The sequence below is a fragment of the Mesoplodon mirus genome (assembly GCF_964341445.2).
Source record: "Mesoplodon mirus genome assembly, chromosome: X".
In the NCBI taxonomy this organism is placed as follows: domain Eukaryota; kingdom Metazoa; phylum Chordata; class Mammalia; order Artiodactyla; family Ziphiidae; genus Mesoplodon; species Mesoplodon mirus.
The window spans coordinates 112,122,879-112,136,837 of NC_138981.1; the positions used below are offsets into that span (position 1 = coordinate 112,122,879).

Consider the following 13,959-nt stretch of genomic DNA (forward strand, 5'->3'; position numbering starts at 1 on the left):
AAGGGCTAAAAGGTGGCATTTACCTAAGGAAGGCATTCTACCTAGCCTGGACACAGGAGCAGGCAACAGGAGGACTTTGAAGTGCAGGCAGCAAGAGAAATAGCTGCCTCCCAGATCTGCCCCTTTGCCCATCCTGATAGTTGGATCCAGTGCTGAAGCTAAAAGAGTGGCAATGACATGGAAAAACATTTTCCAGAAATTTTCATTTGTAATTCTCTGCCTGAAATTGACTGGGTCACGTCACTGATAGAGTACATCAAAAAAGGTAAGATAGCCTTCCTAAAGTTTTTATACCACACTGTTGCCCACGGTAGACCTGTGATATTTAATCTAAACAGTGAACTGTTAGTGACTTCTCAAAATACATTATAATGGCTTTAAGTCTATTCTAGTGGTAACTTTTTGCGAAGCTTAGAAATGCACATATTGCTCCATAATGGAGGACAAAGCACTTTCAACATAGAATAAAACTGAAACCCTAGACAGAGGAAAATGCTGAAAAGAATCATCTTCGTACCAGCTGACATTTTTGATTTATCATAAAGTAGGCAAATCATAAATTATTGAACGTTAATTATCTAACTATATAGTTTCCAAAAAAGTTATGTGGACTTAAATTCATCTTACTCATATTTTATGATAGAAACATGACTATAATAAAAGAAAAGTTCCTTATGAATTGTGTAACAAAATTGTACTTACCCATACTTTGAAAATTAACAGGATACTTGGTGGGGAATGGGCCAGATGAAGGAATGGAAAGGAGCAGAGGATAGGGAGATAGCTCCTACACTTACACAGAAATTTGATTCTGAGATATCATTCAAGCCAATGAAGCAAAGCACAAACACAGGCTCTTAATCAATGTCTATTATATGCTACATAATGGAAATACAAATTAGGTTGATCCAAATTTTGTTAGCATGGGGTTTGATGGCTGAAAGCCAATAGCTAGTGTTAGTGCAAATGGGTCCTAAAACGAGGGCATGCAGATAACTTGAACATCTATCTGCAACCAGTTCTTTGGGGTTTGGAATGATAGGCCTGGAAATCTAGAAAGTTATTTTAGCAATCACAGTATTTCATTTCACGAGAATGCTAGTACGTAATCACCATCTACCCTTTCTTCTGGTCCAATGGTATCAAAAGCTCACGTTAGGGAGAATGCAAGGGAGTTTCTTGGTGCCTACTGCTATGGTTCTAGTTTCTTATATGCCATCCAAAGTTTAACTTGTAATCTAGGCCAGGATCATGGTAAGAGAAACACACAGGTTTTGAATGATTCTATAGAAAAAGAGTTCCCACAACACACAGCACTGTCAGTAAAGTCACTGTAGATGCTAACTTTTAGTAAGGGAAGGGACTTCAGCCTTCTCTTATTTTTATTACCCTTTCAAATGGTATCAGTAGGAGCCTCACACACATGTAAATCAGGAAAGTAAACCAATGAAAAAGACTCATTATCAAACTAGTCTGCTTGGCAGATGCTACCAGGGTGAGTGCCTTAGCTCCCTGAAGGTGGGGACTTTTTCTTCTTACTTCATAACTTCTCTCTCACCAGAGTGAGACAGTGTCTGCTGCTGGAAGCAGGATGACAATGAGACAAATAACAGGTACTTTGTGATGCGAGGAGGTCACCAGCTGGCTTATTCCCCGAGGCAACTGGTAAGAAAGGTTCAATGTCAGACCCTTCTACCTTGATGAAACCCCTAACTTAGGAATTGTAGCTTTGATGCCTAGGTCAAGAAAAAGTCAGTTTAGTTGATTAGGTCACTGAGATGCTCTGATTCTCAGTGGGGTGCTAAGAGGCAGTCCCAATTTAAGAGGACAGTTTTGTCACTTTCTACAGGATACCTCCTTTTAGTCCTCAGAGTTGCCTGTCATCAAGTGAAAGTATGCAGAGGTTAAAAAAAACTTAAAGCCACGATTTAAAGAGGTGCCAATATAGAGTAGACGAAATCTTTTAGGTTTAGGGAATGCAATGGCAAAGAAAGGTCATGAGCTATGTTCCACTGTCAGTAGTTTTACTTATAAAGATTAAGGTATTCAGGGTAGACCCTAATTTAGTCCAATCCAACAGGCAGGAAGCATTTTTCTGGGTCCCTACAAAGTCTACAAGGCATATCACAAAACATGTAGTAAGTCATGCTGGCCGTGTGCTTTATCCCCATCACTGTGCCAAGGAAGCTCTGCTACAATATTAGGTGACAGGGTGTACAGCTCTCAGCTCTCCACAGCCCCAGAGAAATGTCTGGCTTACTGGCATAGCTATCTTTACTGAGGAAGTAATTAAACTCAAACATATATCCACCAGATAGGTAGGCTTGCTATAACTACAGAGAGCCTTGATGAATAATATTAATGGAGACTATTTTATTGCAAATTCGCTTACAAAAGGGTTGTGGCCTAGACAAGTCAGTTCTCGCACCAGAGGCTCCACTCCTCCCATGAAAAAGGAAATACTGTATCAGCAGGGCTTTCTGTAATGGGTGGGGCACTTCAAACAGCCTCTCCCACCCCCTAAAATGGATACATGTGTGCTTTGAAGGGAAGGTAGAGACTAATACTGCTTTTCTACAATTGGAAGGCATATTAAGCATTTTTCTCTCAACTTTTATTTTTCTGAATTATTCAAACTAAATTAAGGATTTTGGATATTTTAAATTTAGGTGCTATGTGAAAAGATACTCAATATCACTAATTTTTACAGAAATGCAAATCAAAACTACAATGAGGTATCACCTCACACCAGTCAGAATGGCCATCATCAGAAAATCTACAAACAATAAATGCGGGAGGGGGTGTGGAGAAAAAGGAACCCTCTTACACTGTTGGTGGGAATGTAAACTGGTACAGGCACCGTGGAGAACAGTATGGAGGTTCCTTAAAAAACTAAAAATAGAGCTACCATGTGATGCAGCAATCCCACTCTTGGGCATATATCTGGAGAAAACTATAATCCAAAATGATACATGCTGGGCTTCCCTGGTGGCGCAGTGGCTGAGAGGCCACCTGCCGATGCAGGGGACACAGGTTCGTGCCCCAGTCTGGGAAGATCCCACATGCCGCGGAGCGGGTGGGCCCGTGAGCCATGGCCGCTGAGCCTGTGTGTCCGGAGCCTGTGCTCCGCAACGGGAGAGGCCACAACAGTGAGAGGCCCACGTACCGCAAAAAAAAAACCAAACCAAAAAACCCCCCCAAAAAACCCCCCAAATGATACATGCACCCCAATGTTCATTGCAGCACTGTTTACAATAGCTAAGACATGGAAGCAACCTAAATGTCCACCAACAGAGGAGTGGATAAAGATGTGGTACATATATACAATGGAATATTACTCAGTCATAAAAAAGAATGAAATAATCTCATTTCCAGCAACGTGGATGGACATAGAGATTGTCGTACTGAGTGAAGTAAGTCAGACAGAGAAAGACAAATATCATATGATATTGCTTATATGTGGAATCAAAAAAATGAACTTATCTACAAAACAGAAATAGAGTTACAGATGTAGAAAATAAACTTACGGCTACCAGGGGGTTAAAGGAGGGGGAGGGATAAACTGGAAGATTGGGATTGACACATACACACTACTATATGTAAAATAGATAACTAATAAGGACCTACTGTATAGCACAGGGAACTCTATTCAGTACTCTGTAATGGCCTATATGGACAAAGAATCTAAAAAAAAGAGTGGATATATGTATATGTATAGCAGATTCACTTTGCTGTACACCTGAAACTATCACAACATTGTAAATCAACTATTCCCCAATAAAAATTTTAAAAACAAATAAATAAATTTAAGTGCTATCTCCAACCCTCCCCTTGATCACTTTTGTTACATTTTTAGCTCCCTGAGGGCAAAGACCATCTCATCCTGCATTGCCTGTCATGATACCTGAGACAGAGAAACTGTTCAGTAAACGTCTGAATTGAAATGCTGAATTTTGTTCGTTGGGCTCAACAACATGAGGTAGCCCTAGCATTCTAAAATCATTTTGTGCTACACTAAGATAATCGGTTCCTTTTTTGATCCTAATTATTATTTTCTTAACAATTAAAAACTTTACTGGCTTTTTATGACCCTACCCTCCGCTGGGCTGATGTCTTCAAGGATTTCTCCCTAGTGACTCATAGATCCCTTTGCCGAGTCAGAACTGATGGCTGAGACTGTTGGTTTATGAACAGATGTGGGCTTATCTTCCTCTAATCTCTCTTCACGGTTCTCAAATTGTTGCCACACAAACTATGTCTTGTATTCTCATGAAAGACAGAGGAATAGATTATTATCTTCATTTTATAGATTAGGTAACTGAGGTTCACAAAGATTAAATGACTGACTCAAGACCACAAGTCAGTTTATACCAGCGCACAGAGTGAAGAAGAAGAATTTCTAGGCCTGAATTGACCACTTACTAGCTGTGTAATTGTGTGCACATCGCTTAACATTTCTTTTTTTAAAATTTTTTTACATTTTTTTGAATTTTATTTTTGGCTGCGTTGAGTCTTCGTTGCTGCATATGGGCTTTCTCTAGTTGCAGAGAGTGGGGGCTCTTTGTTGCGGTGCACAGGCTTCTCACTATGGTGGCCTCTCCCATTGCGGAGCACGGGCTCTAGGCCCATGGGCCTCAGCAGTTGTGGCGCACGGGCCCAGCTGCTCCACAGCATGTGGGATCCTCCCAGACCAGGGTTCAAACCCGTGTCCCCTGCATTGGCAGGCGGATTCTCAACCACTGCGCCACCAGGGAAGCCCACATCGCTTAACATTTCTATGTCTCAGTTTCCTCACATGTAAAAAACGGACACTCTACTTACTTATTATTCCTTATGGAGTTGTTAATGATAAATTGAAATAATACTAGTTCTCATTTATATAGCATTTATATTTTCATACTGTCTACATATCTCTTATCTCATTTAATCCAGGTGAAGAAATAAGGACTGAGAAAGGCTGACTAACTTGCTCAAAGTCACGCAGCTATAACGTGTCAGAGCTGAGATTTGGATTCACGTCAACTCCAAGTCCAAGGTTCTTTCCACTACACCACATCTATTGAGGGGCTCACGTAGGTGAGCTAACCAATGTGAAAGTGCCTTATAATATGTAAGTTCCATACAAGTGCTATTTAACTATTAAGGAATATGACAACCTGCATTGATAGATATAATGGGACTGCTACTAGACTGGCAAAGAGGACTCAGAAATGAAGTTGAAAGAGTTGCCGCATACATAGATGGAAAGTGTCAGGGCTGGCTGGGTAAGGAAGCTACACATAGGAACAGAAAAACTTGAGGACTATGTAACACCATTCCAAAGGCACATTGGTGTAAACAAACCTCCCATCTCAGTTTTTAATCTCAGATTTAGAACCGTAACCTAATCACATCAGATATGTTCTAGTGTTATGCTAAAAATGTCACTTGAGCACAAGCAGAGAGGTGTGTGTCAATCTTAATTTGAAATCAGAGTCCTCTGTTACCTTTAAAGCTGCCACCTATAAAGGTGGCTGAGCGGGTTTGATAAAAGAAGCTCAGAAATTTCAGTGCTCCAATGTAACACCAGGCAGCTTTCAGCCTCAACTGTCAAGATGCTCTAATAAATGTAAGACAGCCCTAATATTACTAACACTAGATGCACAGGTCAGTAATTATTGTTGTACCCAAGACTAGCTAGCTTAGGGAAGTAAACTTATTAATTATCGCAGCTACATTTTCACTACTAAGGTTTCCACCCAGCAGAATGCATTCAAGACAACATGTGCACATTTATTACCCTTTTGGCAGCAGGTGGTCTGGACACAATGACAGGCTATAGAACATGTCTCAGTGTTTCATTAGGGCCTTGTTGTGGCCATGGGAGCTTGGCACTATTTAATTCTAGCTAAACTCCAAATCAATAACTTGTTAAAGAAAGAAACTGTCCCCCTGAGGGGCTACCAGAGTAAAAAGTTACTAACCTCAGCTTGTTTACACCAAACGCTGATGTTTTTACGCTGGGCTTTTGTGAAGTGGTCCCAAGCCTTTTGTTTGGAGGCAGAATGGTACACAGCTACTATCTGCTCAACTGTAGCATCAGATCAACAGTTGAATCAGCATCATCCAGGGATGGCAAAAGAGAGGAGAAAAGAAATGAGAAGCATTAGGCTTAGTGTGTCTCCTATGACACTACTGGACTAGAGCTGTGCTAAAAAAAAAAAAAAGGCTATGTGTGTTGGCATACCATGAGTTTAAAGGGGATGCAAAGGCAAAGATATCAATATACAAAAAGAAAAAAATGAATTCTAGAAGGTTTAGGGTGAAATGGTGACTAAAGTTTTTTCATACAGGCAGTCTGTATTCATTCAGGCAGGAGAGGCAAGAGTCATGGTGAATGTGATTTAGCACTATTGACCCTGCACAACAGGACATCAAGTGGTGAACTGTACCAGCTCCTTTTGACCACTGGCTTCTTAAACTAGCCTTTCAGAATGATCCTGGATGCTTCATTTCAATGGAATCCATCTTTTTATTATTCTGAGGTATGTTTAACCAGAAGCAACAAATCAAAACCTAAAATGGATGGGATCTATGTTAAGTCTACCTAGGTAGGCTTGTTGACTGGAGAAACACAAGTTTTATGGAAGAATAGTGTGTAAGCACAGTCCTAGGGGGTATTTTTTCAGGGTCGCTTAAAATGTCAAATGAGGAAATGTGTACAAATATTCGGGGGCTTTATCACAATCAGTTCAAGAGAAGGAAAACTTAGTCATGACTTTTTTCTGGGAAAAGAAAAAAAGGACAAGATCCTCTGCCTGGCTAGGTGTTCACAGTAAGAAAATTCAGAGGTGTTATTTCTTTCTTTACAGCCCTGTTTGTACCCTGTCTACTAATGATTTAAGGATTTCTATTCCCATGATGCTTGCTGCTCTCTTTTTCTATTTATTCTGAAGCCCTAAAAACATATGCTTTCTCCTCCTGGATTCCATGCCCATAGATAATTTCAAAATAGAAATGGAAAATGAAACAACTCCTCCTTAATCCCATTTATGTATCAGTCAAGTATGGGAAGTCAGGTATGAGAAGAGTGGGCCATAACTGTTTAAAAGCAAAGTCATAAAACTGTACCTTTGTTCCTAACGTGAATACAGTTTCTTACTCAAAAGATAAGAGTTCATAATTTTATAATAAGGTGAACTAAAAACATTATTTGAGAATTTTTCTGCTCATTTAAGAGAACCTGGATAGGTTTGGAGTGGTACTAATTTTTGAAAATGGCTATTTCAGTGGCTTCCCATTCCCTCTCAGTGTCCACTGACATCCAGTAAAGGAAATGTTGAAGAAAGGAAACTAAAAACAAAAGGTAGAAGTAGCAGATTTGGCTTTTATTCAATTACCTTGGGAAATATAATTACATTTATCCCTAAAATGGAATACCTGAAAAGCATAATGATGCAAATCTGAAGCAAAGAAGCTTACAAATCCTGATGCTACATTCTAACTTCAGCAGTGAAATACCGAATTTTCCACTGGAGCCTGAGGCTGCTTGTAACTTACTTTGAGAACAAGCGAAAGTAAAATCACAGGATTGTGGTCTAAGTGTCAGTGTTTCTAAGGAGCTGAAGTAGATATACCACAGAAAATGAACATAGGGGGTGCGCACATGATTCCCATGAAACCGGAGCTCGGGCATTTGGCAATATAAGAAGAGCACAAGGCAGTGATGAAGAGGGCGTTCCTTCTTGACACAGGATGGCTCTGGAGCCCTGGCTCCTGTGTAGAGAGAGTGATGACTAAGTGAAGTGCCCTCTCACCCTTCTGGCAGAACTATGACTTCCACTCACATTGAATGAGAATTCCAGAAAGGGCCTGCTTAAACTTCTCCTTTGCTTCTTCCATGTCTTTCTCATGGGCAGCTTTCTCATTCACCAGGCGGCGGACGTGGCTGTTGGCCGACTGGATCATGGAGTAGAAGTTGTTAGCGCTGCGACGGTTCACCTCTCCTCGCTCAATCCAGGTGAGCAAGGTCTGCACGGCTTCTGAGAATTTGGAATCATCTGAAAAAAGAGAATTTATTTTTAGAGTCATCAAAAGTAACCAAATCTCCATCTATTTTCCCAACATGCTGGCAAGGAGGCCACCACGGCTTTTTGGCAAAGGTTGTGAAATGAATTAATTGCAGAGGGTGAGGAACCATACATGCACACGTGTGCACACACAGGCAGCAGGTGGGCAGAGAGACTGAAAGAATGAAAGATTCCAAAAGTAGTCAGATTGGTTGTAATCTATGAAGAATTTTCAGAACAAGAGTATTTCTTCTTTTCTTAAAGTTTTCTTTACTGACATAGTTTTCACATATTGCAAATTTCTTAACCTCTGTGTGTATGTGTGTGTGTGTGTGTGTGTGTGTGTGCATGTGTGTAATATATAAATTAGCAGTGAGAGAACTTCAGAATTCTATAATCTTATTTTTTAATAAGCACAAGTAAACTTGAGTCTTGAGCTTAACTTGCATTTGACAGTAACTTTATCCTGGATCCATGGAATTAAACCTTTGGAGGGAGCCTTAAGAAAGAGTTAGGGGCTTCCCTGGTGGCACAGTGGTTGAGAGTCCGCCTGCCGATGCAGGGGACGTGGGTTCGTGCCCCGGTCCGGGAAGATCTCACATGCCGCAGAGTGGCTGGTCCCGTGAGCCATGGCCGCTGGGCCTGTACGTCCGGAGCCTGTGCTCCGCAACAGGAGAGGCCACAACAGTGAGAGGCCCACGTACCGGAAAAAAAAAAAAAAAAAAAAAAAAAGAAACAGCTAAATGGCAATTCTTTAGGTATAAACACTTACATCTTTGACTTTTTGTAACATCACTCCTGCATCCAATCCAATCCAGCCCCAGGCCTTCCACTCAGTCCCAGTCACAATCTATTTTGATGTAATTCATTCTATTTCTACATTTGGCCACGTCCTGTTTCTCTTGCCTGAGGAACCCTCCAAGTAGATTTCTACAGCTAGTTAGGAGTTACTCTCTGATGTTAAAATAGTAGTCTCTGGTTCAGCTTCCAAAGCCTCTGGTTCAGCTTTCTGAGATAGCCACTTACATATTCTGCTGTTTAAGACTCCTGAGAGGGAGAGTCCATTAGCATCCCATTGAAGGCCCACTGTAGGACTCCACATCCCTCTCTAGCCAGGAACCCTTATGTCCAGTGGAACCATCTCTCACTGTAATGTGGACTTCTTACCACTTGCCTTTTTAAGTGCAGATGTGTAATGAGAGGTCAGCCTCACCGTTATAGCAGTTTTCATTTCGTTACTTACATACAATCTTTATGTTGATGCTCAGTTTTAAAAAAATTATTGATGTTTAGTTGATTCATTGATGCTTACTTTTTGCTTGAGTTCCACACAACCAGCGAGTTCATTTTTTTAATAAAAATTCAAACTGAGCTGTTTGGTCTTATGTGAACAGTTAAGTCTTGGACCTGGCATCTTACCAATGCTTTCAGCCTTTCCAGCTTTTCAAAGTGTACCATTATTTCTGTGTCTCTACTCTGGACTCTATGTTTTCTGCTTTTCTCTTATAGGAAGACAAATCAATCCAAACAAAGGATTTCTTTAACGTGTGAAACCCTTAGGCTATAAGGTGCAAACAAGTTTGGTGAATGAGACCTATTTCCAAAGGGGAATTAGCAGCATCTTGCTGAGCCTAGAGCACAAGAAGCAAGGAAAATTCATACTGTTAGAGCTGGGTTGGTGTCACCAATAAGATCAGTGGGACAGCAGCACTCATCCAGTAAAATCAACCATACTCATAGAATGAAAAAACTGGATTTGAGCTACTAACACAGGAGGCCAGGCAAGGCAATTAAGGTTAAATCAGCAAAATGGCTCTGAGAGTCAAGCAAGGGGAACAGGAATCAAAACTAAAGGGAAAGCAGTCTGATTTAGCAATGTCTGGAAGTCTCTGTAGTTACTGTGTGAAATAAATGTGTGATTAAAGGAGTCCTCTTTTAGTTGGTAGTAGCTACGCCTTTGAGTAATCTAAGAAGAATGTATACTGTAACTACTCTCTGGCCCTCCATTTTCTCATCTATAAAATGGAATTTTATCAGAGTTTTCTGAGGTCACATCAAGTTCTATTTTTCTGATTTATTCTGACTTAGAATTCAAAACTAACTTGCTATCCACAATGAAGGGGGGTGGAGGTGCTTACAGGTCCCAAGTCATGGATCACAGCTAAAATTCTCTCATGTGGAAAAGTGGGAAAAAATTGTTTCTTTCTAGTCACCTGATGTATGGAGAGAAAAAAAGTAACTTGAGACAGTGAAGGATCACAGACACAGGTGGGAGGGACAAATTTTTTGGCTCTTGAATTACTAGGTACACCTTTCTAACTGCAAGGCTTCAACACAAGAAATGCTTAGAATCCCTCAGTGGGAAATTCAAGGATAACTGTCAACAATACAAATATATTTATTACATTTCTCCAAAGAAAAGAGTTCTTTTAATCACAAAGCTCAAGTGTTTTGTATACCTTTTAGTTTTTCAGCAACAATGCTGCATTCATGATCTGAATAGTGGACCACTGGAGGTGGGGATGGTGGGCGCAACCTTTCTTCTTCCATCCTTCTACGGTGGCGTTCCTCTCTTGCAAGCATACGCTGTTTGCATTCCCACTCATACAGGTCATCTCGAGCCTGTGCAAAATCAACATGAAGCCTACCTGTGTCCTTTTTGTCAGTGCTAGAGCCCAGGCGAATGCGGTAACCTAAGTGCACAAGAGGGAGAGAGAGGAGAGAACAAGAACAGCCCAGTGAGTGAGCCACTGTAAGTAGCTTTTCAGATGCAGTCACAGCAGTTTCCAGGGACCACATAACCCCAAATTCTCTCCCCACTACTAGCAAGAAGAACATTAAAGACTTGGATTATAGTCTCTATCTCTGATAATAGTTTATTATTCCATGGTTGGGTCAGTCTTATTCATAGGAGTTTCATTTCTCCAGCTGCCACCTTACCTGTGACAGAGGGAGGCTCTGTGGGTAACTGTATCAAGAATAAGCTTTATGTGGCACCACGGGCTGGGAAGCATGCAAAAGGTGGTCTCAAATTGTGGTGTCTTTGGATAACTTCAAGAGTGTCAGTCATCCCGCCACTCAGAATTTTGGTAAAATTTAAATGTTGATAAAATTTAGATAAAATTTAAATAAAATCAATAAAATTTTGATAAATGTAAATCAGCTCGACATTTCAATCCCCCAAATTGCTTCCTAGGTGTATCTGGTGACTTGGAACCATTTTGGGGGGGTGGAATAGATATAATGGGGAGTGGTATGTGATCCAGGTGACATATAATTTGGGATCCTTAAAAAAAGTGGCAGTATGCTTATAGTATACTGGTATAGGACTAGGATTCAGAAAACCAGGATTCAAGTCCACACCTCCACTTTTGGTGTCAGTTATAGCACCCAAGTTAAATCTCTCAACAAAAAAATCAAAAAAATTATTAAGTTTTTATTAACCTTTTAAGTTTCAGAAGCTGAGCTAGCTGCTTCCACACACATTTATCTCATTTCATTCTAAGCGCAAGCTTGCAAGGTAACTCCTGCCTTAAACAACTAAAAATATGGACAACATGTATGAAACAATAGTTTTTAAGACATTGGACATTAGGCAATGAAGACAGAGATCACTAAGACTCCCCTGGCTTATTGCCTGGAGAGAGTTTCCAGGCCTCAGCACAGGGAGGGGAACTCTGGCAAAGCATGGTGATCTCCCTGAGTTGAGGAGATTGAACTGGGAATCCAGGGAGACTATGGCAGACAGTTTGCATGGCAGAGTACTGGAAAGAAGAAAGCTACACAGAGAAAGAGCTTCAGAGATCTGCAGAGGGTCCTCCACTATTATGTAGCTGAGTACTGATGTCTATCTATGTGTGAATTACCTGAGCATTAGAGGTAATAATCCCTGGAGCTCATACAGGGCTAGGACTATTTCCTTTTCACACCAGCCAGAGGAGAAAATCTAATAATTCAGAGAGCACTGGATAGAGTAATCAAAAGAGTTTTGCCTTAGTGAGGAAAAATTAGCCCTACACTAAACCCTGCTCTGGTTCTGCTGAACAAAACTTAGAAACAAGACATAAAAAGATAAAAAAAACTTTCAAGTTACTTAACTGCATCCCAGAACAAAGGTCAAGAATACTTACAGGAATGAAAAATATCTGTCACCTGGTAAAATTCACAATGTCTGGTGTCCAATAAAAAGTTACCCAATATGCAAAGAAGCAGGAAAATCATAATAAAGATAAAAATCAGTCAACAAAGCAGACCCAGAAGTGATGCAGATAATATAATTAATAGATAAGGACATAAAAACTATTATAGTTGGATTTCATATGCTTAAGAAGCTAGAGAAAAGACAAAACATATTAAGTAGAAACACAAAAGACATAAAAAAAAGAACCAAAATCAAACTTTTACAGATTTAAACTACAATGTCTGAGTTGAAAAAAACTCACTGGACAGGACCAATGACAAATTAGACATCACAGAAGAAAAGATTAATGAACTTGAAGACATAGCAATAGAAACTATTCAAAATGAAATACAGAGAGAAAAAAGACTTAAAAAAATGAACAGAGTACTGGTGAGATGTAGGACAACTTCAAGGGGTCCAATATATGCCTAATTGGAGCTATGATTGGAGACAGGGGAGGGAATAGAAAAAATATTTGAAGAAATAAGGAAGGAAAAATGTCCAAATTTGATGAAAACTCAGATCTAAGAATTTCAATGAACCCCAAGTGGAAAACCATGAAGAAAATTATACCAAGGCACATCATAATCAAATTTCTAAACATCAGCAATAAAGAGAATATCTTAAAAGCTGCCATAGACAAAAGACACATTTTATGTACAGAGAAACAAAAAGATAAGGATAACATCATATTTCTTGTTGAAAACAATGCAAGTAAGAAGATAGTGGAGCAACATCTGAGAGAGAGAAAAAAAAAAAAAACTGTCAACCTAGAATCCTATACCCAGAGAACATACCTTTTAAAAAAAGTGGAATAAATTTTTTGATACATACAAATGCTGAAAGAATTTATCAGGAGCAGACTTGCACTACTGAAAATGTTAAAGGAGATTCAATTACAGGGAAAATGATACCAAATGGAAATCTGGATCTATACAAAGGAAGGAAGAGCATACAAAACATATGATTTCATTTATATGAAAATCTGGAAAACGCACACTAATCTGACAGAAAATAGATCAGTGTTTGCCTGGGGAGAGAACTGGGGAGGGTTAGGAAGAAGGGATTACAAAAGAGGCATGAAGGAAGCTTTTGGGAGAGGTGTACATACTCATTATTTTGACTATGATGATGGTTTCACAGCTGTATGTGTCAATAATATCAAATTGTATTTTTTAAATATGTGAAGTTCATTGTATGTCAATTATACCTAAATAAAGCTGTTATAAAGAATAATTCCCAGTCACACTAAAATATTCTTTTTAGAAAGAGGAAGAATAAATACATTTCATAAGTAAACTTTGCTAGAGCCCTTTAAAGTTTACAATGTACTTTCACACCCATTCATCTTATTAAATTATCTGAGCTACCAGAAAAATGAGGCTATTAATGATTACCTTGACTATTCTGCCAGGATTGTGGAGAAGATCAAATGAGAGGAGGAAATGAAACTTTTGCATAAACATACACAAGATACTGTGATGCTCTGAGGTGCTGCGCTGTGTACAATGCCGGCTCCCAAAGGTGCTCAAACTCCAACAGAAAAAACAATTATGTCTACATTTCTAGCCCCTTTCTAAGGGATTTTTGTTTGTTTGTTTTAACCTCTTTCTTTTACAAAGTGGGAGAACAGCCATCCAATTCAGGAGTTTTCTAGCACGTGTAAACTTTCAGGGAGCAGGTTCAAATTTAAAGGGAAAAATTAGTTGTTTTCACATTACAGTGCAACCT

The 13,959-nt window shown here is 39.6% G+C and overlaps 1 protein-coding gene across 19 annotated transcripts in view; it reads right to left on the reverse strand.

Annotated features, from left to right (window-relative positions):
- The window catches only part of ENOX2 (ecto-NOX disulfide-thiol exchanger 2), a 281,454-nt gene that overhangs the window by 33,329 nt on the left and 234,166 nt on the right, over nucleotides 1-13,959 (reverse strand). For all 19 annotated transcript variants that reach the window (XM_082609143.1, XM_082609153.1, XM_082609141.1 and 16 more), the window contains 3 exons: nucleotides 10,508-10,741; nucleotides 7,827-8,039; nucleotides 5,964-6,070 (listed from right to left, as the gene is read on the reverse strand). In XM_082609143.1, coding sequence (XP_082465269.1) covers nucleotides 5,964-6,070; nucleotides 7,827-8,039; nucleotides 10,508-10,741 — 554 coding nt within the window. The remainder of the gene's footprint in view (nucleotides 1-5,963; nucleotides 6,071-7,826; nucleotides 8,040-10,507; nucleotides 10,742-13,959) is intronic.